General features: G+C 37.1%; 1 protein-coding gene across 1 annotated transcript in view; it reads right to left on the bottom strand.

The window, feature by feature from the left end:
* Positions 1–1215: 1215 nt before the first annotated feature.
* ADGRG7 (adhesion G protein-coupled receptor G7) overlaps positions 1216–25415 on the bottom strand; it is a gene marked incomplete at both ends in the record, with an annotated part of 64925 nt that continues 40725 nt past the window's right edge. The window contains 5 exons of the mRNA XM_081301952.1: positions 1216–1467; positions 16183–16339; positions 18336–18491; positions 23028–23124; positions 23833–24176. Coding sequence (XP_081158078.1) covers positions 1216–1467; positions 16183–16339; positions 18336–18491; positions 23028–23124; positions 23833–24176 — 1006 coding nt within the window. The remainder of the gene's footprint in view (positions 1468–16182; positions 16340–18335; positions 18492–23027; positions 23125–23832; positions 24177–25415) is intronic.

The raw sequence follows: 25415 nt of genomic DNA, 5'->3' as shown, positions 1-25415 counted from the left end.
TTAATGAAACCACTGCGCAGGCCGCGTGGTAGACTCGTCCCCTAATTAGGTCTAGCACTGTACCAACACTAAGAACACTAGTCTTTTAGAACTGCTTTCCTTCTTATTCTTCCCATTCTTCCATTTACAGTTTTTCTACTACACACACCTAAGAATCCAACAGACATTTACATTTTTTTCTACTAAAATGCAGGTTCTGTAGGGAGTGTGAGAAGGGAGTGGTGTGAAGGGAATGCCAAGCTCACATGACATATTAGTTCCTTACTTCAGTCACTCACAGCAGCTACCTAGTTTATGGCAAAACAGAAGGCAGCAATTCAAAGGCTGTATTTCCTAAGTCCAGTGGGAGTGCTCCCCCACCTCAGTGGCTCAATGGAGTCATTTTCTGTTTAAGAAGCCATTCATAATTCAAGTGTTTGACATTCCATGAACTACATCTTCTAAAGCCATTAAGGGCTGATTGTGACTTTTTGATTTTTGTCACTTTTTGTCACTTCACCAATAGAAAGGCAGATAACATATTAAGATCTGGAAGGAAATATCAGAGGCTTTAGCAACCAATTAATATGTCTCACCACCATTCTTCTACCATTTCTTACAAAGCCTATTTCTCTGGTCACAAAACATGATTTGTTTTTAACAGACCCAAAAAAAAAAAAAAAGCCAATTTCCAGACGTTAAATTGGTGCCAAATGCTTCATTGGAAATAAAAGTACAAAAAAGTAAAAGTACAAACACATACAATTTAAAAATATTTAGAGATCAAAGTATGATATATATACAAGCAACTCCCTACCCTTCATTAGGAGTTATTTTGTTGAACAGGTAAATTTTTCTCCTCATATTCTTTTCAGTAAATTTGGAAAAAAAATTGCTATAGTTTCTGCATTTCTGTCAAAGTTTGTCATATACTGATGTAAGGAACAACGACCATCTTGAATGTTGTGTAGAATTATTCACCTCATTCAATTAAGGGTCTACTGAATGCAATAAAACTACAAAATCCATTATCCCTGATGACAATGAAAAAACAAGCCTTACAATTCATAACCATGAAAAAAAAAAAAAAAAAAATATATATATATATATATATATATATATATACACACACACATACCTAGGAAGGCTTTCTAGGAGGACTAGGAAATAAATGAAGGAAATGGATAACTCATATGAGTTGGATAAAAAGACCACAGTAGGTAACAGTTTCACGGCCTAGTTGCTTGAGTTTGCTTGGTCACTTTCAGTGAGTGTCGTTTCCTCTATTACTTGAGATGGCTCCAGAAGTCTAAAGCTTTCATGTAGGGCTGGAGGGGACCTGAGCATATTATACATCCGAACTCGTAATCTCAGTGAAGGCAGGGACTTCACTCTCCCAACTGATGACGACAGGGACTTCCACACTTTGGAAGCTTCACTCTGGAAGATTTTTGTTCTAACAGTGTAGAGGATAAAAATTTGCAATCCCTGAGGAGAGAATAAAAGTTTAACACTAGGTAAGTACTGAGGCCAAAGGGAAAAAAAATGGCAGAGATTCTACTCACACAGCCACCCATCCTTCTCATCACTTGCAGTAGCTCCCCAAATTGAATTTACAGTGCTGTGTATGACCTTATCTTATATGAAGTACAGCAGGTAAGAGTGGTACATGTAGAAGACTTGAGTTCATGTCCTGGCTTGCCACTTGCTGTCTGTGCAACTTTGCTCATTTCCTAACCCCTTGCTGAAGGGGGCAGATTAACAATAGAATGCTTAACTCCAGTTCCAACATTCTGCACTTCTAGATTCTGGAGTTTTAGCGACATAACTAGAAATTTGTTGCATTTAAGGACAAAAAAAAAATTTTTTTTAAATCTTGCCATCCATTACTTTTCTGTACTTTACATATAAAGATCTGATATCTCTGGAAAGACTGAGTAATATTTTCTAAACTGCCATTTATTGAAGTATATATCAGACATTTTTTTCTCATTTAAGTCTCATTATTTGAACATTCTCATTGAATCCTCATTGAACCCTATAAAATAAGTCTCACTATTCCTATGTTGCAGATAAGGAAACTAAGTTACAAAGACTTGGTTCATATAAATTAAGTAAATTGCCCAAGATTACCTAACCAGTAATCAGTGAAGTTTGGAAGTAAATGTATCTATTTTGGGCTTCCAAATCTCTCTTCCTTCTAATTTGTGATACTGCCTCTTGCTTTTAACTATAATGGAAAGATATTGTAAAAAAGTAAATTACAGTTTCTAAGAGGACTTTGTTAATTCCTAATTGCCTTTGTGGAAATAACAGATTAAATTGCATCTATAGCTGAGTCAATAATATGTACCAGTGTTAGTTACTTTCTTTTTAAAAAAAAATTGCCCAATAACTTATTTATTTATTTGTTTATTTTATGTGGTGCTGAGAATCAAACACAGTGCCTCACACATGCTAGGCAAGCACTCTACCATTAAGCCACAGCCACAGCCCCAGTGTTAGTTTCTTGATTTTGAAAATGTACTGTGGTTCCTCAAGAAACTATCACTTGGGAAATCTGGACAAAGAATATATGAATGATTTTTTCCAAATTCTCATATTAAACTATTTCTAAATAAATTAAAAATAATAATCACAGATACCTCCCAGACTGTCATCTACAGTGCCCCAACCCTTATAAGATTTGTTTCTAGAATTACATCCTGTGAGTAGTGTTACGGGAGCCTTCTGCTATATGGTGAGCTAATACAAAGACTCAGAATCTACATCTGTTTTGTGGGATACAATATTTCATCTTGTTTTTCCAAATTTTAAATTCTAAGGTTAAAAAAAAAGATGATATCAAATTTGTAGTTGTATAATAGTTAGAAAAAGACCCTAAATTGTGAGAGTTCATAAAGACTTCATCCTGTGGGATTCTCTCTGGGTAGACTCTCTAAAATTCCAAAGATGTTATTTGAAAAAACAGAATGTGTGAACCAAACTAATTACCACTTACACAAATATTAATTTGTGCCTTTTGTACTATCCAGAGCACTTAATGTTTATCAGAATTAAAGCACTGTAAATCCATAAGGAACCTAGATGTGCTTCTATATGTGGAAACAATCTGCACGTGGCTCTTGGTGTGTATCTAATGGGAGTATCTACATAAGGCTAACTTAGATCCTTCTGTAGGTGAGCTAGTCAGTCATTCCTTAACTTTAGTGTACATGAAAATCTCCTGGGTTCCTCATTTAAAATTTGAAGTTTCCTAGTTCTTACTACTGTAGATTCTAATTGAGTAGGTTAGTGGTGAAGCCCTAGAATCAGCATTTTAACACACTGCATAGGTTCTGATGTAGGCAATATTCAGAACCATTTTGAGAAATATTGTTTTAACCCATGCCACCACCTTCTATTTTATACTTTACTTACCCACAGAGATTGTGTGGCTTTCCTAAAATCATACACATCATTAATGGTAAAGCTAGAAGACAGCCTAAGTTTCCTTTCAACCCAATGTCTTTGTCAGATCACTACCCTCAAGTTTACCATGTGATATTGAAGCCAGAATTAGACAGGCAGTCAGTATAGATAGGTAAATCCAGTCAGGTCAGATCAAGGAGGCCAATTTGAGTGAGTTCAGAAAGTTGAAAAGGGATTGAAATGTTAACTCCTTCAGAGCCCTTCTTCCACCCTTATTAAGATAACCTGCCCCTACTCCAACCTGTTGCTAAGGTAACCTGTCCCAGGGATTGTTTTTCCTTATAGGGGGTTGTTAATTATGCCCCCTTCCTGCCCTGATTACTCCAACTTGGCCCCTCCAGCCCAGCTGCTTCTCACCTTTTGGCCATCCCACCTAGCATCTCCTGGGCCTAGTCACATACGGAAGGAGAGAGATAAGAGGAAGAGAACAGGAGAACCAAGGAAGCCTAAGTCCTGTAAAAGAGGCAGAATGTCCCCACTTCTTGGGATACCATGACACCAGCTATGGCCCCCTTCTCCCTCCGGGGAGAAGAAATTACCCCTTTTTAAACAAACCCTGCTTTATATGCTTGCCTTGGCATGCTTCTCTCATGTTACACTTCAACATGTGAGAGAGGAGAACTCATCATCGATAACCAGTGGTATCAGTATTATCATCTTGTAATGAAACTCTGCTTTGTCATTTGCCTCTCCTATGCATGGAGAATACCCTTCTTTCAGAGTTCTCCTTTAATCCCTGTTTAGGAAACGGGACCCTGGGTACACTGGCAATCTGAGACTTAGTTTTTCCCACTAGTGCCCTTCTAGGTAGTTCCCATTGGGCATTGAGAACAGTCAGGAACTGCTTTTTATTTTCAAATTTAGTGGTAGGCACACACCTATTGTCTATGGGAGTTAGTCCAAACAGGCACTGAAGAAGGCTATTTGGGATAAAGGATAAAGTGCTTAGAAACATTAAATATGGCATAGTAATTCAGACATCCAAGCAGCTCCCCTATAGTGGTGGATCATGATTTGGGCTAAGTCAAATTTACCTACTGCCCTTCCCAACAATTTTCATTTTGTATCAGAAACTTCCTTCCTTAATGATATTTGATCATAGCCAAACACAAATAACATGATACCATCCTTGCACAGTAGTGATTACTGAGTAATGACTGCTACTCTCAGGAAATTAATGGGATAATCATTAAACATTGCAGTTTCATCATGAAACATTAGAGAATTATGCTCCTTCCTGATATTGAACGTATCTACATGCATGTTTCTTGCACTCAGAAAAATTATGTGCAAGAAGGTGAGACTTGTATGTATGAGAAGATAATTGTAGAATTCAAATAGAATAAATAAATTATCTATGTGGATTCTATTAATGTCAATTTCCTTGGCATAATAATATAGTTATACAAATCCAAAAATTCTAGGAACATGAAAATACTGCATTGAATTGTGTAAAGTTAACAGATAAACATTAAAATAAAAATTAATAGAAAGTAACAATAAAAGGAAATTTTACATGACTGTTTTTGTTGAGAAAGTTAACGGTGTGTTTTATAGAAGATAATTTTATAACGAAAATATTAATCACCTTTAAAAAGTATACATGTGACATAAAAATAGTGTTAGGAGGTAATACCAATAAATATCAAAATGGGAAAACTTCAGAAAATTATAGCAAATGTGGATTTTAGGAATTAAAATCCTGCTTTTCAGGGTTGAAAGCCTGTGAGATTTCAGATTCCCCATGCCGGTGGTTCAGTGATAAAGTTTGCTCACACAGATGGCCCTGTTTTAGTGTGACCACTTTAAGAGCAGGGCACATTCATTACATGGAAACATAATGAATTCCACTGGCTCAGAGATAGGACCCAATAAGATAGATAGTAAAGTCCTCATAGTATTTTTCATCAGAGTTAAAAATAATATTTGCTATGGGAGGAAGCATAAAGTAAAGAGCCCAAAGAGAAATTCAGATTTCAAGATGTCTTTCAAAAATGCATTCTTGTTTTATTTTAAAGTTCTGGTATTCCCCATATATAAAACACAAATACAAAGGTTTAAAAAAAAGTCACTTCTCTGAGTTCAAACAAACTTATTTTTTTCTACCATTTTAGTTTATTTTTATCACCATTTTTATGATGATTAAAATCAGAAGGTGACTATAAACCTTAGTCTAAATTTTCTGTTTTGTAGAATAATTTCCAAGGGGGGAAAACATATAAAAGTTTTAGATTTCAAAGCAAAGTGTGAATGGAATGTTTTACAAAAGGTTTGTGGTTAAATATATCTCTAAGACTCGAGGAATAAAAAAGCATCTTCAGTCCTATGTAAAATTATGCCATAAAACAACCTCACAGAACTCTGCTACTATCATGTCAACCCTCCTGTAAATAATTATAAACTCTGGATATAATATCTCTGAAAAGCTACTGAAGACATTGTAGGACAACCCAAAGCAATCTGAAATTGGAAAGGGAGAATATTCTTAGAAAAAGGGATCAACACTAAGTAGGTTTCCTGTTTTATGTCACTTTTTTAAAATATCTTTTAGCCTGAAGACAGACCCTATACACCTCATTCTCAGGATGACTAAACCTGGAGTTGAAATATGCAGTCTTTCTAGGATGAAGAAACAAACGACAGGGTTTGGGGCAACTATAGCAGCTAGAAAATAGGAAATAATATCTAAGAAAGGAGTAGACAGAGAGAGGGAACTCCAAAGTCTGTTTATAATCTCTTCCTAAATCTCTTTCTGAACAATGTACACATAGGAAAGACCCTAAGAAATCCAGCTAAAGCATAAAGGACTAAGCAGAGATTTAGCTATCTGGCTAAGGAGAAACCAACTTTTCAGTTTTAGACCAACTAAGTTAATTGTTTGCTAACTCCACTCTTGGTAGAAATATAATAACATGCAGATTTGTTGTAGTAAATTATTTACAATGTGAAGGAAACAAAAAAAATTACTAGAAACTGAATAAACAGGAAAAGATTTTAAAGAAAAAAGGCAATCAATAGTGACTGAAATGACCTAGATATTAGGTTTAACAGACAAAGAATTAAAGGTACTATGATAACATGCTTAAGGATGAAAAGGAAAACATAATGACTAAAAAGTCAGAGTTAAATACTATAAAGCTATAAAAAGATCAAATTCTTAAAGTAAAAACTACAGTATCTGAAATAAAAATCACTGAATAAGCTTATCAGCAGTCTGGAACTAACTCTAGAAAAAGTCAGTGTCCTTAAAGATAGACCACTAGAATTATCCAATCTAGTGAACAGCAAGAAAAAGGAATGAGGAAATGAGCAAAGTTCAGGAAGCTGTGAAGCAACATCAAATGACTTAACAAATGTAATTTGATTCCTAGAAAGAAAAGAGGAAGAGTGAGGCAGAAAAAATGATTTTTAAAAATAGTGGTGAGGAGGTTGGAACATGGCCGCCGAGGAGGAAGCAGCGATTCTAATGTCTCCACATTAACGGGATCAAAAAGACCCTTTGGAACAGCGGCAGTCTACATACCAAGGAACTTCTAGCAAAATTCCGTGAAGAGGGGTCCCGCCGGGAATTGGTAGGTCTATTAGAAGTGTCAGTTTGTGGCCGCCGGGACTCAGGGCCCGGGGACTGCGGTACTTGCCAGAGAGGGGCTGTCGCCTCCCCGGCCCCGTGCGCCGCTGGAGCCGCGAGCCAGAAAGACACGGACCGGGCCGCGGTGTGGCTAGAAGCCGGGAACGCCGGGGGCGGAGAGAGCGACCGGGGCAGCGCTGGCTGTGGAGGCCGCGCGGAGAGAGGCGTGGGAGCCCGAGGCTGAGACACACCGGAGAGAGCGAGCTAGCGCCCCGCCATCATCCCGAAATAGCGAGAAGAGGAAGATGGCGGCGGGAAGTGAGTAAGCCTCTCCGTGCTCCGCACCCTGTGCCGCCGCGTCTGAAAAGCTGAGTCAGACAGCTGCGACTCGGCATTAATCCATCCGGCTGAGGCGGCTGGTCAGCCCTTCACATCCTACGGAGGTGGATGCCTGCCGGGCCTTCGTGGGTAGTGGCCGCAGGGTCCAGGCGGGGCTTGGGAGAGACAGTGGGGACCCGTCCGTTGCGTTGGTCGCCCGGTAGGGGGAGGCGAACTGTCGCCGTTTGCGGGGGACACCACTGTGGCGGAGGGCTGGCGTCGCAGGACTGCGGCGGTGGAGATAACTTCATTGAAGCCTGCTGCTACAGGTGTGTGGACACCTGGCTTTCCCTCTCCACGCATCGGGGAAACCTTAAGGGCCCCTCCCAGCTCTCCCGTGAGTGCTACAGCCAGCCCGAGGGAGTCAGCGGCGTGGGAGTGCCGCTCCCGCCAGGACTGACTGCTGAGGACTCTTGCACCAGCTACGGGGGAGTGGCTACTGGAGGGCAAGTAAAATTCGCTGAGGATTCTCAGCCCCAAGCTCTACAAACTTAGGGTCTGAGGGAATGGCAATCTGGAGGAGTGTGCCCAGTCGTTCATGAAAACAGGGCTCCCAGGAGCAGCAGACCTGGCATGTAGCCAGTATTGCGGTGAGAGGGGCCTGGCTAGAGGAAAAGTAGAAGTGATTGGACACAAGAGGAGGCCCTAGGCACTCAGGATTGGAGACTCGCCCAGTCTGGGAGGAGCTGCTGCACACTGATTGGTTCCCGCGTACTGACAGGAGAGACTTGGCCTGGTGGGCACAGCGCCACCTAGTGGAAGAGAAGTTAATCAAACCCTAAGACTGCATTTATTAGTTTTTTTTTTTTTTTATTTGGGTTTTTCTTTCATCTTCATTTTTATATCTTGTTTTATTTTTTTCTTTCTTCTTTTTTTTCTTCTTTCTCTTTAATTTTAATTTTAATTTTTTTAATTATTATTATTTTTTTTTAATTTTTTTTTAATTTTTTTTCTTTTTTGGTTCCTATTTCTTTCTTCTTTTGTCTTTTCATTTTTCTTATCCCCCCTTCCTTGAATTCTACCTGCCTACTCTCATTCTCCTTAGTGACTTCTTCCCTTCCCTTCTAATACCTTTCCTCCCAAGCATCAAATAAATTTATAGGAATAAGCAGTAACTCAGCAGTCAAACAGAACAAGAAGCAACATGAGCAGCTTCAAGAAACAAGGAAGAAAAGGAGTACAAACAATGCAGGACAGCCTAAATATTCAGGAGGACCTAGAGTCATCAGAAAAATGGTCATATAAAGACCTCAAGGAACACCTTAGACAGATGGAATGGAACCTAAAAGAGGATACAAGACAGCAAATTCAAGCAGCAAAAGAACATATTGAGAAGGAATTACATAAATAGCTAAAAGAAGAAGTTAAGCATCTTTATCAGGAGATAGAGATTATAAAAAATAATCAAACAATAATTCTAGAAATGAAGGAAACGATAAACCAAATTAAAAACTCAATTGAGAGTATCACTAACAGAGTGGAGCAAGTAGAAACCAGAATGTCAGATAATGAAGACAAAATATACCATCTTGAAAAGAGTCTATCCAACTCAGAAAGGCTGGTAAAAAATCACGAGAAAAATATCCAAGAGTTATGGGATACCATGAAGAAACCAAATTCACGAGTCATTGGGATAGAAGAGGGTACAGAGATTCAAACCAAGGGAATGAGAAACCTGCTGAATGAAATAATTACAGAAAACTTTCCAGAAATAAAAAAGGAAACAGATATACAAATTGAAGATGCATACAGGACACCGAGCACACAAAATCACAGTAGACCAACGCCAAGACACATTGTTATGAAGATATCCAATATACAGAACAAAGAGAAAATATTAAAAGCTACAAGAGAAAGGAGACAGATTACATTTAGGGGTAAACCAATACGGTTAACAACGGATTTTTCATCACAGACACTGAAAGCAAAAAGGTCATGGAACAATGTATTTCAAACACTGAAAGACAATGGATGCCAACCAAGAATTCTGTATCCAGCAAAATTAAGCTTCAGGTATGACAACGAAATAAAGATCTTTCATGATAAACAAAAGTTAAAAGAATTTGCAGCCAGAAAACCTGCATTGCAAAGCATTTTGAGCAAAACACTACATGAGGAAGAAATGAAAAACAATAACCAAAACCATCAGTGGGAAGTGCCTCAATAAAGACAGTGGGCGAGGGGAAAGAAAATCACAGAGAAACAAACTAAATTTAAAAAAAAAAAGGATAAACAATCAAACATGGATGGAAATTCAAACCATATATCAATAGTAACTCTGAATGTTAATGGCCTAAACTCTCCAATAAAGCGACATAGGCTGGTATCATGGATTAAAAAAACAAATCCAACAATATGCTGCCTCCAGGAGACACATCTGATTGGAAAAGACATACACAGGCTGAAGGTGAAAGGATGGGAAAAATATACCACGCACACAGTTCTCGTAAGCAAGCAGGAGTGGCCATCCTCATATCGAATAAAATCGAATTCAAGACTAAGTTAATCAAAAGGAATAAAGAAGGTCATTATATACTGTTAAAAGGAAACATTCACCAACAAGACATAACAATTATCAATATTTATGCACCAAACAATATTTATTCACCACAAACAATGGTGCTGCGACATTCATAAAACAAATTCTTCTCAAGTTCAAGAATCAAATAGACCACAACACAATAATTATGGGTGACTTCAACACACCTCTCTCACCATTGGACACATCCTCCAAACAAAAATTGAATAAAGAAACTATAGAAATCAATATCACAATCAATAACCTAGACTTAACTGACATATATAGAGTATATCAACCATCATCAAATGGATATACTTTTTTCCTCAGCAGCACATGGATCCTTCTCAAAAATAGACCATATATTATGCCATAGGGCAACCCTCAGTAAATATAAAGGGGTGGAGATAATACCATGCATTTTATCTGATCATAATGGAATGAAACTGGAAATCAATGATAAAAGAAGGAAGGAAAAATCCTACATCACATGGAAAATGAACAATATGTTACTGAATGATCAATGGGTTACAGAAGACATAAAGGAGGAAATCAAAAAATTCTTAGAGATAAATGAAAATACAGACACAACATATCGGAATCTATGGGACACAATGAAAGCAGTTTTAAGAGGAAAATTCATCGCCTGGGGGTCATTCCTCAAAAAAAGAAAAAAACCAACAAATAAATGAGCTCACACTTCATCTCAAAGCCCTGGAAAAGGAAGAGCAAAACAACAGCAAATGTAGCAGAAGGCTAGAAATAATTAAAATCAGAGCGGAAATCAATGAAATTGAAACAAAAGAAACTATTGAAAAAATTAACAAAACTAAAAGTTGGTTCTTCGAAAAAATAAATAAGATCGACAGACCTTTAGCCATGCTAACGAAGAGAAGAAGAGAGAGAACTCAAATTACTAACATACGGGATGAAAAAGGCAATATCACAACAGATGCTACAGAAATACAGAAGACAATTAGAAATTATTTTGAAAACCTATATTCCAACAAAATAGAAGATAGTGAAGACATTGATAAATTTCTTAAGTCATATGATTTACCCAGACTGAGTCAGGAGGATACACACAATTTGAACAGACCAATATCAATGGATGAAATTGAAGAAGCCATCAAAAGACTACCAACCAAGAAAAGCCCAGGACCGGATGGGTATACAGCAGAGTTTTACAAAACCTTTAAAGAAGAATTAATACCAATACTTTTCAAGTTATTTCAGGAAATAGAAAAAGAGGGAGCTCTTCCAAATTCATTCTATGAGGCCAACATCACCCTGATTCCAAAACCAGACAAAGACACCTCAAAGAAAGAAGACTACAGACCAATATCTCTAATGAACCTAGATGCAAAAATCCTCAATAAAATTCTGGCGAATCGAATACAAAAACACATCAAAAAAATTGTGCACCATGATCAAGTAGGATTCATCCCTGGGATGCAAGAATGGTTCAACATACGGAAATCAATAAATGTTATTCACCACATCAATAGACTTAAAGATAAGAACCATATGATCATCTCGATAGATGCAGAGAAAGCATTTGACAAAGTACAGGATCCCTTTATGTTCAAAACATTAGAAAAATTAGGGATAACAGGAACTTACCTTGACATTGTAAAAGCTATCTATGCTAAGCCTCAGGCTAGCATCATTCTGAATGGACAAAAGTTGAAGGCATTCCCTCTAAAATCCGGAACAAGACAGGGATGCCCTCTATCTCCACTTCTATTCAATATAGTTCTCGAAACACTGGCCAGAGCAATTAGACAGACGAAAGAAATTAAAGGCATAAAAATTGGAAAAGAAGAACTTAAATTATCACTATTTGCAGATGACATGATTCTATACCTAGAAGACCCAAAAGGGTCTACAAAGAAACTACTAGAACTAATAAATGAATTCAGCAAAGTGGCAGGATATAAAATCAACACGCATAAATCAAAGGCATTTCTGTATATCAGCAACAAAACTTCTGAAACGGAAATGAGGAAAAACACTCCATTCACAATATCCTCAAAAAATAAAATAAAATACTTGGGAATTAACCTAACAAAAGAGGTGAAAGATTTATATAATGAAAACTACAGAATCCTAAAGAGAGAAGTTGATGAAGATCTTAGAAGATGGAAAAACATACCCTGTTCATGGATAGGCAGAACTAACATCATCAAAATGGCGATATTACCAAAAGTTCTTTATAGGTTTAATGCAATGCCAATCAAAATCCCAACGACATATCTTGTAGAAATTGACAAAGCAATCATGAAATTCATATGGAAAAATAAAAGACCCAGAATAGCAAAAGCAATTCTAAACAGGAAGTGTGAATCAGGTGGTATAGCGATACCAGATTTCAAACTATATTACAGAGCAATAGTGACAAAAACAGCATGATACTGGTACCAAAACAGGCGGGTAGACCAATGGTTTAGGATAGAGGACATAGAGACTTATCCACAAAGTTACAACTATCTTATATTTGATAAAGGGGCTAAAAGCATGCAATGGAGGAAGGATAGCATCTTCAACAAATGGTGTTGGGAAAACTGGAAATCCATATGCAACAAAATGAAACTGAATCCCTTTCTCTTGCCATGCACAAAAGTTAACTCAAAATGGATCAAGGAGCTTGATATCAAACCAGAGACTCTGCATCTGATAGAAGAAAATGTTGGCTCCGATCTACAGATTGTGGGGTCGGGCTCCAAATTCTTTAATAGGACACCCATAGCACAAGAGTTAACAACAAGAATCAACAAATGGGACTTAATTAAACTTAAAAGTTTTTTCTCAGCAAGAGAAACAATAAGAGAGGTAAATAGGGAGCCTACATCCTGGGAACAAATTTTTACTCCTCACACTTCAGATAGAGCCCTAATATCCAGAGTATACAAAGAACTCAAAAAAATAGACAATAAGATAACAAATAACCCAATCAACAAATGGGCCAAGGACCTGAACAGACACTTCTCAGAGGAGGATATACAATCAATCAACAAGTACATGAAAAAATGCTCACCATCTCTAGCAGTCAGAGAAATGCAAATCAAAACCACGCTAAGATACCGTTTCACTCCAGTAAGATTGGCAGCCACTATGAAGTCAAACAACAACAAGTGCTGGCGAGGATGTGGAGAAAAGGGTACACTTGTACATTGCTGGTGGGACTGCAAATTGGTGCAGCCAATTTGGAAAGCAGTTTGGAGATTCCTGGGAAAGATGGGAATGGAACCACCATTTGACCCTGCTATTGCCCTTCTCGGACTATTCCCTGAAGACCGTAAAAGAGCATGCTACAGGGATACTGCCACATCGATGTTCATAGCAGCACAATTCACAATTGCTAGACTGTGGAACCAACCCAGATGCCCCTCAGTAGATGAATGGATAAAAAAAAATGTGGCATCTATACACAATGGAGTACTATGCAGCAATAAAAAATGACAAAATCATAGAATTTGCAGGGAAATGGACGGCACTAGAGCAGATTATGCTCAGTGAAGCTAGCCAATCCCTAAAAAACAAATGCCAAATGTCTTCTTTGATATAATGAGAGCAAATATGAACAGAGCAGGGAGGAAGAGTAGGAAGAAAAGAGTAACATTAATCAGTGACATGAGATGGGAGGGAAAGAGAGAGATGAGGAAAATTACATGGAAATGAAGGGAGACCCTCATTGCTATACAAAATTACATATAAGAGGTTGGGAAGGGAATGGGAAAATAAACAAGGAGAGAAATGAATTACAGTAGATGGGGTAGAGAGAGAAGAAGGGAGGGGAGGGGAGGGGGGATAGTAGGGGATAGGAAAGGTAGCATAATACAACAATTACTAAAAGGGCAGTATGTAAAATTATGGATGTGTAACCGACATGATTCTGCAATCTGCATTTGGGGTAAAATTGGGGGTTCATAACCCACTTCAATCTAATGTATGAAGTATGATATGTCAAGAGCTTTGTAAAGTTGTGAACAACCAATAAAAAAAAGAAAAAAAAGAAAAGAATATAAAAAATAAACTTAAAAAAAGAAAAAAAAATAGTGGTGAATATTTTCTCAACTCTGGTGAGAGATATAATCTAATAGATGCTGGAAGTTCAGCAATCCCAAGAAAAATAGATTTAATCAGGAGACTGAGATAGGAGCATCACAAGTTCAAATCCAGCCTCAGCAATGATGAGGCACTAAGCAACTCAGTGAGACCCTGTCTCTAAATAAAATTCAAAATAGGGCTGGGGATGTGGTTCAGTGGTTGAGTGTCCCTGAGTTTAATCCCTGGTACACGCCCCTCAACAAAACACACACACACACAACTAGAGAGATAATCCTAAAGAAACCAGAGAAAAAGTATATAGGAGACCTATAATATGAACAACTAAGAATATCTCATTAGAAAATGGAGTAGCATGTTAAATTACTTGTTCATAACACTAAAAGACTAAAAAATCTCTAGCCACCCAGAATTCTATTATCTAATGAAAATATCCTTCAAGAATGTAAGCAAAATAAAGACATTTTTAGATTTAAGAAAAATGGAGAATTTGTCACCAGAAACCATACATAATAATGCATTCTTAAGGGATGTTTATGTTGGAGGGGAATGATACCAGAGGGAAAGTCACATCTTCAGAAAGGAAGGAAGAACATGGGAAACAATAGATATGTAAAAAAGCACCTTTTCCTCTTTAATTTCCTTAAAATATGCATCTGATTAAAGCAAAAATAATAACATTGCTTTGTGGCATTTATAATTTATACAGATAGAATACATGAGAAAACTATAACAAAGGAAAGGGAGGAAGAAAAGCAGAATTATATTATTACAACATTCTTATATTTTACTGAGAACAGTAAAATATTAATTTGACTATGAAAACTTAAGAATGTATGATGTATCTCTAAATGACCCCCCCCACATGCAAAAAGGTATTGCTTAATTTCCAAAATATGAACTTCAATGGATTCCTAATAATGTTAAATTTACTTAAAAGTAGGTAGGAAAGGAGGAACAGAAAATGAAAAACCAAATAGTCACAGGAAATAAATAATAAAATAGAAGATACAAATTAATCTATATCAATGAACACACTAAATATAAGTGGATTTAGCATTCTAAATTAAAAGACAGAGATTGTCAAAATGGATTAAAATGGTATTTGCTATCCACCTGATACATAATTTAAATACCAGGTACAGAGGTTGAAAGTGAGTAGATGGAAAGATATATATAACATGTAAGCAATGTGCATCAGAGGAAAGCTGAATAACAAAGTATACTTCATGACAAAAAGTACTATTGGAAAAATAGAGCTTTTATTCAAATAATGAAAGAGCCAGTTCATAAAAACATAACAATTGGGGCTGGGGTTGTGGCTCAGTGGTAAGAGTGCCCACCTAGCATGTGTGAGGCACTGGGTTTAATCCTCAGCATTACATAAAATAAATAAATAAAATAAAAGTATTGTGTCTATCTACAGCCCAAAAAAGTCATAACAATCACAAATGTACATGCATGAATCTGAGTTTAGTTGTTCAGTCTTTTTGCTGAAAATATGTGAAGCAAAAAGTGATAGAAACAAGGAAATAAATAAGCAAATTCACAATTATAGGTGGAGATTTTAACTCCTTATTCAGCTATTGAAAGAACCAAGAAAAAATATTGATAAGGGAGAAAATCCATACAACACTAATACTCTTTGACTTTACTGATGTTTTTCAAACCTTACATCCAACAACTACAGAACACACATTTTTTTCCCCAAGGGCAAAAATTTTGTTCATCAAGATAGCTCAAGTACTGATCCATAAAACTAGTCTTAATAAATTGAAAAGAATTGAACCAAAAAAAATGTCAGTCAACTCACAGGGATTCAAGCTTCAGCAATTACTAACATTGTCCATACTAACTATGATAAGGAACTTCATAAACCTGTTTCAATGGAGAAAAGAAAAGGATGTGTTTCCCAAGCCAGTTGCTTGACAAAATATTTTCTACTCAGAGAGAAGGAACAGGGACAAATGCGGCTCTACCCTACAGCAATTATATTCTATGACCTCTGGCCCAGGAAGTTATATGGTAAGTCAAAAAGATCTTTCCTTCCCTTTCCCACAAAATGTATTGAAAATAGAGTCTCTTAAATGTAAGTAAGCAATGACCTTCAGAGAGTTTTAAAAGAAGGAAACTTTGATCCAGGGTGACCGTCGCTCCACTGCTATGTGGTCTGGTGCTTTCAGACTAGTTCATACCATACCTGAGTAGTGTTGAAAAGGCAGAATATGTAACTGAAGACAATCCTGATGTCATCATCATTAATTAGCATAAAGTATGCCAGAATCCAGGTAACTCCAAAAACGACTGCAATAGATAATGTGCTAAGAATCTTCTTTAGGGATGAAACCTTCTTTGTGCTGAGAGAAAACAAGAAATAAAATATATTTTTTAATTTATCAATATCATTATTACTCCTATTTAGCATGCTTATTCAGCTACTCATCTACATTTTTTATTTAATGGTATTATTTTCAGTTGGAAAATCAAAGATGCTAAACCTATGTCACCTGATTTAGCAAGCTTTATTTAAAAATAACCTAATACCTTTTTAAAAGCTCAGGCAGAAACAGTTCCTCAAATACTACTGCAGGCAAATTTCACTAAGAATCAACTTTTTCATTAGAATGGAATTTAGAGTAATGGTGTCAGTGAAGAATTTCTTTTATGTTTTTATTTGGTGGTGGGGGGGATAGTGATCTTTAACCTTCCTATGTCTTGATAAAATAGAAGTTACTTGGATGTGGAATGATGTTCCCTCTCATGGAAAGCACTGGCTTCTGCTCTTGGCCATGTGACTTACTTGGCCAGTGAAACATCAACAAATGTCAAAAGCAGAGATCTGAAAGAATTAGTTCATCAGACTTTACCCTCTCTCCCTGCTCTTTGGAAACCTGAGATCACTATGTTCAAAATCCTGGATTGGTCTAATGGAGGAGAAAAGACAATAAGGAGTTGAGATGAACTTTTCTGCTGCCCAGACCACCAATCATCAGACATGAAGTAAGTCATCCAGGATCATTCATCAGCATTTGAGTCAGCCAAAACCAAACAGCTACTCAGCCAACACTCAAAATTCATGACAAATAATAAATACTTTTCATTTTAGGCCATTAACTTTTGAGAAATTTGTTATGCAGCTAACTGAAATATGGAAGACAATTTGTTAAACAATGAAATCATACGTGTTCATCATAACTAAGCCAATTTAAGAACCATCAGCTATTGGTGAGTCAAAATTTTAAAATACAAATTTGGTTGGTGTCTGTGGACCAAAAAACATATTGTTTTGTATAAAGGAAATAAAACCAAATTTGCAATTAGGCTAAGAAGACTTCACTAACATTTTTCTGGCACTGCTACTAAAACATAGGTTTTAATGTTTAACAGTGATGGTATTTTCCCCATATTTCCCCTTATTGTGAAATAACATTCAAATAGAAAAGACCTTTAACTGGTAAATCACATATTCAAGATTGTATTCTCACTAAATAATGGTAGTTTTCATTCATCTGTTCATACCAAGTAAATCCATTTGTGAGTTTATTGTAAATTCACAAATATTCATATAGTAAATATACTTGGGATGAGCAGAGCCTTGCAGAATTAAATCTGAACTCATAGCTTCATTAGCACTGTGTTCTAGCCAATTGGTGCTTTGGAAGTGGGGGAAGAATATATGTGTTTGACATATTCTATTCTTTGTCTCTTCAACTGAAAGCTCTTGTCTCCTATTAGAGGTAATACTGCACATGCTTATCAGGGCCAGAGAGGCCAGCGTAAGGAGAGGAGCAGTGAGGACAGAACTGGTAAACCAGAGAGCACAGGTTCCATCTGCAGGAAATCTGCAGGCTCACATTTTCCTCACAAAGTGTTGCCAGGTGTTCCCATTTTTTCAAGAGAAAATGCAATTTTTAAGTGAAATCTCCCATTTTTAAAATATATTTGAAAGTAATTAAAAAATGTAAATCCATTGTGTAATTCAAGCCATGCTGGTAAAATAAAAACTACAGGTACTGATTTATAAAATAAAAACGCAGGAAGCTGCATCTCCTCACAACCCTTTCATTTCTGTAATTCAAATAATTCAAATTTCTTGAATATTTGGAGTTGGAGGGAAAAGTTTTATTGAAAATCTTTGGGTTTAGATATTTAGAGCTTATCTAACACAAAGGTGTGCAGTATACCTACATTGCAATACTGATGTTAGAAAATAAGAAGATACACTTTATAAGTCAAAGGTTTTAAGAAAATCTTTCCTGAATGCCACACACCCCTGTCTTTGTCTCAGAGTTTGAGGCACCCAGGCACTATCCTCCTCTTGCCTGAAAGCCTCCCACTCACTGAGAATCTTACCTTGTCAGATTTTGGTTATTCTTCCACAGCACTTTAATCGTGATTACAATAAATATAACAACATTGCTGATGAGGATAATGATTGTAGGTATAAGGAATGACCACAAAAATGGACTCTTTATAAAGTCATTGTTGTTTGGAATTGCTAGCCAGCAGCTAAGAAGAAGAAAAAAATTATTTCAGCAGACCTTGAAAAGTATAAATACTTGTTCCTTGTCCTATTAAAATTATTGACCTTTACTCACTGAAATACCTGCTAAAAGTCTACATGTCTTTGCATCTTATACATTTGAGATTACTTTTGAGAATTCAAACCCCTAGAAAAGTGAAGTATGGACTTTTCTAGTCATCTTTCTCTATGAGTCAGTGAGGGTTAGCGGAAAGAAAGTGGACATTGGAGCCAGACAGTCCTAGTTACTCCCTGCCACTTATGAGGTTTCTGACTTTAGGCAAGTTATTGTTTTCATTTTACTTTGGAATATATAGCTTATCCAGGAGGTTCAATATATGAAAGGTACAAGTGGACATAGATGGGCAATATTTTCAGTTACCTAATTGCAATCAATGTTTCTTATATATCCTGCCAGATTTAGGCTCCAAATACATCCAAAAAATGCACATTTTTTCTTGATTTTTAAATAAACATCAACATCCACTTCTAACAACTATCTTAGAGGTCATTCTATAGCAGAACACTAAAAGTACCTTCATTAATTTTATAACTGCATATTACTCCATCATTTTTTATATGCTATAACTTATTTAAACAGTTTCCAATACATTGATGGACATTTTCAAATGTTAATATTTATAAAGACTTTGAGAAAATTATTTAATTTCATGGTACCTCTTTTGTTTTTTGTGGATTATTTGTTTTGTCTTTTGATGATGCAGGTTGTGGGGGTTTGTTTTGCTAAGGCATTGTTGAAATAATTAAGAAGTATTTACAGAGTCTATGCTATGCACCAGACACTATTTTAGACACCAAAGTGTTTGCAGTGAGCAAAACAAAATCCCTTCTTAAATTTATATTGTAGTGCACAGATCTAGGTAAAACAACAAACAAATAAAATGTATGTCAGTGATAAGTGCTTTAGATAAAAGGAACAATAGGAGTAGAAATTTATATATATAATAAATATTTATATATATAAAAATAAGTATATATATAAAAAATAAGTATATATATATATATATATATATATATATATATATATATATAAAATCACATTTCAAATACATATATGGGGAGAGAGAGACAGAGAGAAGAATGTTTGATTTTAAATAGAGTGGTCAGGGAAAGCTGCATGAAAAAAAAGTGATCCTTGAGCAAAACTCAAGAAGTAGATGAGGGGGAAGGGTATTCCAGCTAGAGGTTACAGTAAGTGCAGAGGCCTTGAGGTGACAGCCTAAGAAACACAGAGGCTGATGTGGCTGAGACACAGTTCATGACTGGGGTTTGTGGAAAGATTTAAATCACATAGGGGATTTACAGGCAAATTCTTGTGTCCTGGGTAAGATGGAGAGGCATGGCCTTATCTGTTTTGAGTTTTAAAACCATTACTATAGGGATGCTAGAAGGGCGTGAGCAAAAGTAGGAAACTAGGAATTTACTGCAGTAAGTTGAGTGGCCTGGACCACAGAAGCAGATGCTAAGAAAAAGTCTGATTCCAGGCGTATTTAAAAGTAAGAAGACTTATTGATGGGTTGGATTTGAGACGTTGAAGAACTATGGATGACTATAATTTTTGGCCTGAGCCTCTGGAAAAATGGAATTACCATTAAATGAGATAGGAAATATGATGAGATGAGCAGGTTTGGGAGGGAAGACAAGGAGATGTCTATTACACAGCCAAGCAGAGTTGTCAGGTAGGCAGTTTGGTATTAAGAAAAAGCCGAGCCCACAGCTGGCATTAAATTAACATTTATTTTCTTTCTTTTGGAAGTACAGCACCATTATTATATATGCCAAAGGATTTCTAAAATTTTTTGTATTGAAATGTTATTATTCACATGATTAGAAATCACATTTCAAATCTGAATAGCCTCCTAGGAAACTCAAATGACGTTCAAGTTTCTCTAATGAATTTTAAAAATGAAAAGGCATGCCTGCCTCTAACAGATAGAATGGGTCCACTCCTAAATACAATGGTGAGAAGGAGAAAAAATGTTTCCAGGACTTCTAGCTTCCCTTTTCATTCCCCTGTGACTGGAGGACAAAATTCCTCCCACTTCCCACCTCACAAACCCATACACAGAAGAAATCCGAAGGCTCTTGGCTTAGAAGTTAATAAAATCCTGATGAGAACTACTTTCAAATCTCTAGAAACCTCTGGCAACTAAGCATGTGGCTATTAAATTTTTTCAAAAGAAAGGAGGGCCTATTTCTTATCTAGGCAAGCTTGAGAAACAGAATTTAAAAGGGCGGGAAAGACAGAGAAAGAAAATTGTCAATTCAGCTCTGTTGGATAAAGGCAGACTTGCCAATCCTGAAACAGCTATTTAGACTTTAGAAAATACAAGTTTTCAGAATTTCTATTTGTACTGGGGCCAGAGGGGGAGGTGAGGGAGGAGTGTGTGTATGTGTGTGTGTGTGTACCTATTGTATTCAGGCATAGACCTATTCTATCTGTTGGAGGCAGGCATGCCTTTTCATTTTTAAAATTCATTAGAGAGACTTGAACATCATTTGAGTTTCCTATGAGGCTATTCAGATTTGAAATGTGATTTCTAATCATGTGAATAATAACATTTCAGTACAAAAAAATTTAGAAATCCTTTGGCATGTCCAATAATGGTGCTGTACTTCCAAAAGAAGTGTGTGTGAATGAATACACACATCTGTCAGACTCCCAAGGAACCTCACACTTAAGGGGGTGCTGGAAGAGCCATGCACTTTGGTATCCATGTCCATCAGGAGGCATGCATTAGGAGGGGACCCTTGCCTCCTCTATCCTTTGCCCTACTTGGAACAAAAGGTAGTCAAGCTAGATTTGTTCTCACAACACCCCATCTTTGCTATTCTGAATTGGATGATTCAGATTTTGAGAAATAGATGGCTAAGAAAGGGTATGGATTCTAGAATGAGACTAACCCTTATAGTTATGAAGTGGTGTTCCTAAAAATGAGATTGGAGAGTCACCAGATGGATGTTGATTTGAAAAAGTTAAGGACCTGAGACCTAGACAGCATCAGAGGTGAACCTCAGGTGAAGTGAGAAATTTTGCCATGACTGTGGGGAGAAAACACTTTAACATTTAGAGCAGACGCTTGGAAAATTTACCCCCAAGTTGGTATAATTTCTCATGGTTAGTCTCAACCTTCCCCTTTAGGAAAGTCTGAAAGCACCCACGTGGTGGTAGTATAGAGAAGTAGGCAGCAGAGTGTTAAAAGGAAGTGTGGCCTGCTCTGCATTCATCCCTTCACTGTGCCAAGCAGAAAGAGCAGTAGATCAGGGAGCCGGTCAGGCTCTCAGGCAGGACCAGCAGAGCTGGGAGCAAGGAAGGACAGCACAGAACACTGAAAACCACTACTGGGGGACCAAAAACAATTCCTCCTCTTTTCCCAGCATATCCTAAAGAAATGTGACCTGTGATGGTCTGTGTATAGGGTAGAAGGTGGGGAACAAAGGCTGAAGATGGACTGAATACATGTTATACACTCTTTCCTCCTCCCAACTTCTCCTATCATCAGTCACTTAGTGTTGTCCCCAACATCTAACACTGTACTCAGGAAAGGATCTGCTCTTTATTATTCACAGTCCAATGTGAATAAATTTAAATTAATTGGCTAATTTCTCCGGATAGCTTTAACAAGAGTGGTTGAGACCTGTGCCTGGGCTAAGGTAGGAAATTAATAATGTAATTGAAAGTGAATTACCTCCCTTATGAGATAACTTCATATTATCCCTTATCTCTAGTTGTGGAATTAAAAATTTAAAACTCTAAAAGATATTGAACCCTATTTAAACAAAGAGAAAAATAGTGTCTGGGAGTGGGAGATCTGGTCAGGCAGCCAGCTGCCTCCTCTGAAGCTGGCATGGCCAGGTCTCTGAGCCACAGTCTCCCCTTGGGTGTTCTTCTACACTTTCCAGAGTCTGGTTCTAATATGAGTTGGTTTGAAACTTAAGGTGGAATCTGAGGATAATAATGGTTGGATTTATAAAATGGGAGGGAAGGATAAATTAATGAGTTCTTGCCATTCAGTAATAGAAATGCATGTAACGAGTTGACTCTCAGTTCAGCTCAGCTTTCTTCTCTCCCTCCCCACGTAAAAAGCAAACACCATACAGCCAAGTACTTTCACTATAAACAGTTAATTATTCATGCTGAGTCATGCTTGACCACTCACGGTAATACTAGAGCACTGTCACTATTATTGTGATTTCCATTTTCTAGATGAGGAAACAAAGAAACGGAGTTACTATGGATCATAACTATTGTGCCACATGATTTTCATACCTAATGAAAGAAGGTAAACCTCATATAAGCGAGTTCAGATTTACAAAGTTAGAAATTTATTGTTTCCTTTATGAAAGAATTTATACTAGGAAATGTCCATGCTGCCTCATTAAAAATATAATGTTCTTTGAGACAATATGACAATTATAAAGTGAGATACATTTGTACAGGGACATATGATGAGTCACCATCTATTGAATAAATGGACATTTAAAAAAATATATAAACTCACATTTCTTCTTGCCGGTAGTCTAATTCCCAGTGTGAATTATTCCCACTCTGGGAATAAATAATTCCCACTGTAATAGCCACTACTATAGCTGGCGTTCCTGTGTGTCAAAGAGAGGCACAAGATTAATAATTTATCCAATACTGGGATTAATTACAAAATATCATGAATGAATTAGACATCAGACCCTCTTCAGGATGCCTCATTCTTTCCACTGTGGACAATACACTGATCCACAAATGCAGGTCATCAGTATTCGTAATTTTTCTGAGCTTTCTTTTCTCTTTTAGTGTTAGCTGTACCTACCAATCCTATACTATTTCTGATTTCTTTGTAGCTGGGGATGTAGCTCAGGGGTTGAGCTACATCATACATGGCTTAATTCCTCTTTCATTTGAATATATTGAAATTTGAATATCACTAAAACCATTATTTCTGCTAACTTAATAAACTTTTCAAATAATTATTCTTAAAGGATCGCTCTGATTATCTTTCTTGAAACATTTCTTTCAAAGTAGCTGGGAAATTAACTATTCATGGTCTACATCTCAAATACATTAATAGATATTTTTAAAAATTAAGTTTTGAGTTACTGATGATGTATCTAGTATACTCATCTTCATCATATCTACTTCCTTCACTGGAGTGTAAATCTCTAGACAGAGAGAATTCTTAGTGATTGCTCTATTTTCTACTCCCCTTCCTCAAGGTCTTAAAATATTAAGACTTTCAAAAGGTGTTCATTTAAATTAAATGGTTGCATCAAAATTGCTTATCCCACTGAGTAAGTGGAGATACAAGCACTTACCCCATCCAATTAATGAGATGAAAATAATGAAATGTGGAGGAAGAGGCTTCATGGCCCTGATGAGAAGGAAATAAAGCTGTGAAGCACTGAGTCCACTCCAGGTAAATGTGGCTAACAGAAAATAGTGCAGGAAGGCAGCAATCACTGTGCATGAGGGATTCGGGGTTTCAATAGTGTCCTCTGTGAGCATTTGATTATCACCAAAGTCAATGTCTATGTCACTCTCTCTTGTACTCAAGTTTTTATTAGAGTTTTCAATACCAAACACAAAAATCAGGTTGAATATCAACATCGATGTGCACAGACTAACCATCACCCAGGTGACTGAGGTTTTTCTGACTTTCCTAAAAATAAACAGTAGAAATGATTAAATGAAAGCAATACAATTCCAAGAAAAATAAATACCAGTGAAATTGTGAGGAAGTAAAGGGATATTATTACCCACTGTTATTCCAACTCGTAGCTCAACTCACAGACCAGCTGGTAAATCTACCTTCCTAATTGCACCAGAAAAACATGGTGTGTTCTTTTCTCATTTCTACAAAGTAGTGAGTTACAGGGAACAGGTTGATGCATCCTTTCTTGAAACTGTGCTGATTAAAAATTGTCAGTCTGTTTTCTGTCACTGTGACAAAATACCTGATATGAATCACTTAAAAGGAAGAAAGACATTTATTTTGGCTCATGGTTTCAGAGGTTTCAGTCCATAGCCATAGGGCTCTACTGCTTTTTTGTGGGGGCAGAGGGTGTACCTCAGTTGAACTCAGGGGCACTCAACCCCTGAGCTACATCCCCAGCCCTATTTTGTATTTTATTTAGAGGCAGGGTCTCACTGAGTTGCTTAGCGCCTCAACATTGCTGAGGCTGGCTTTAGAACTCGTGATCCTCCTTCCTTAGCTTCCCCAGCCGCTGGGAGTACAGGCCTGCACCACTGTGCCCAGTGGTTCTACTGCTTTTAAGCCTGTGGTGAGGCAGAACCTCATAGTAGGGAGAGCATAATGAAGTAAAGAGAGAGGAAGAGTCTGGAGTCCCAGTGTTCCCTTTCAGGTCCTCCCAGTGACCTACTTCCTTCAATTAGGCCTCACTTAGGTAGACTTAATACATTTATTTATTTATTTATTTATATGGGTTGAGGATTGAACCCGGCACCTCACATGTGCTAGGTGAGCACTTTACCACTAAGCCACCATCCCAGCCCTAGGCCTCACTTCCTAAAGCTTCTACCACCTCCCAATAGCACCAACAGCTAGGAACCAAGCCTTCAATATATAAACTTTTCCAGGACATTTTAGGTCTAAACTATAACAAAAGCAATAGTTAATCTCCCAAACTGGCTCCTAGTGAACCCTAATTCCAGTGTTAAATGCCCTGTGTAATTTCTCCCAGACCTGCCCTCTACCTTGATGTAACTAATACATCCAAGAATCAAGAATACAACAGAAAGCCTGGCAGCTGGGATGGGCTTATCCATTAGGCACCATAATGCTTAGGGTCCACAATAATTTCATGGCCTATAACAAAGTTTTAACTTTGGCTCAGTGGTAGAGCACTTGCCAACCATGTGTGAGGCACTGGGTTCAATT

Source organism: Spermophilus citellus (assembly GCF_964194105.1).
Source record: "Spermophilus citellus genome assembly, chromosome: 7".
Classification (NCBI taxonomy): domain Eukaryota; kingdom Metazoa; phylum Chordata; class Mammalia; order Rodentia; family Sciuridae; genus Spermophilus; species Spermophilus citellus.
The sequence above is the reverse complement of the archived record's forward strand: the minus strand, read 5'-3'. Positions and strand labels throughout refer to the sequence as shown.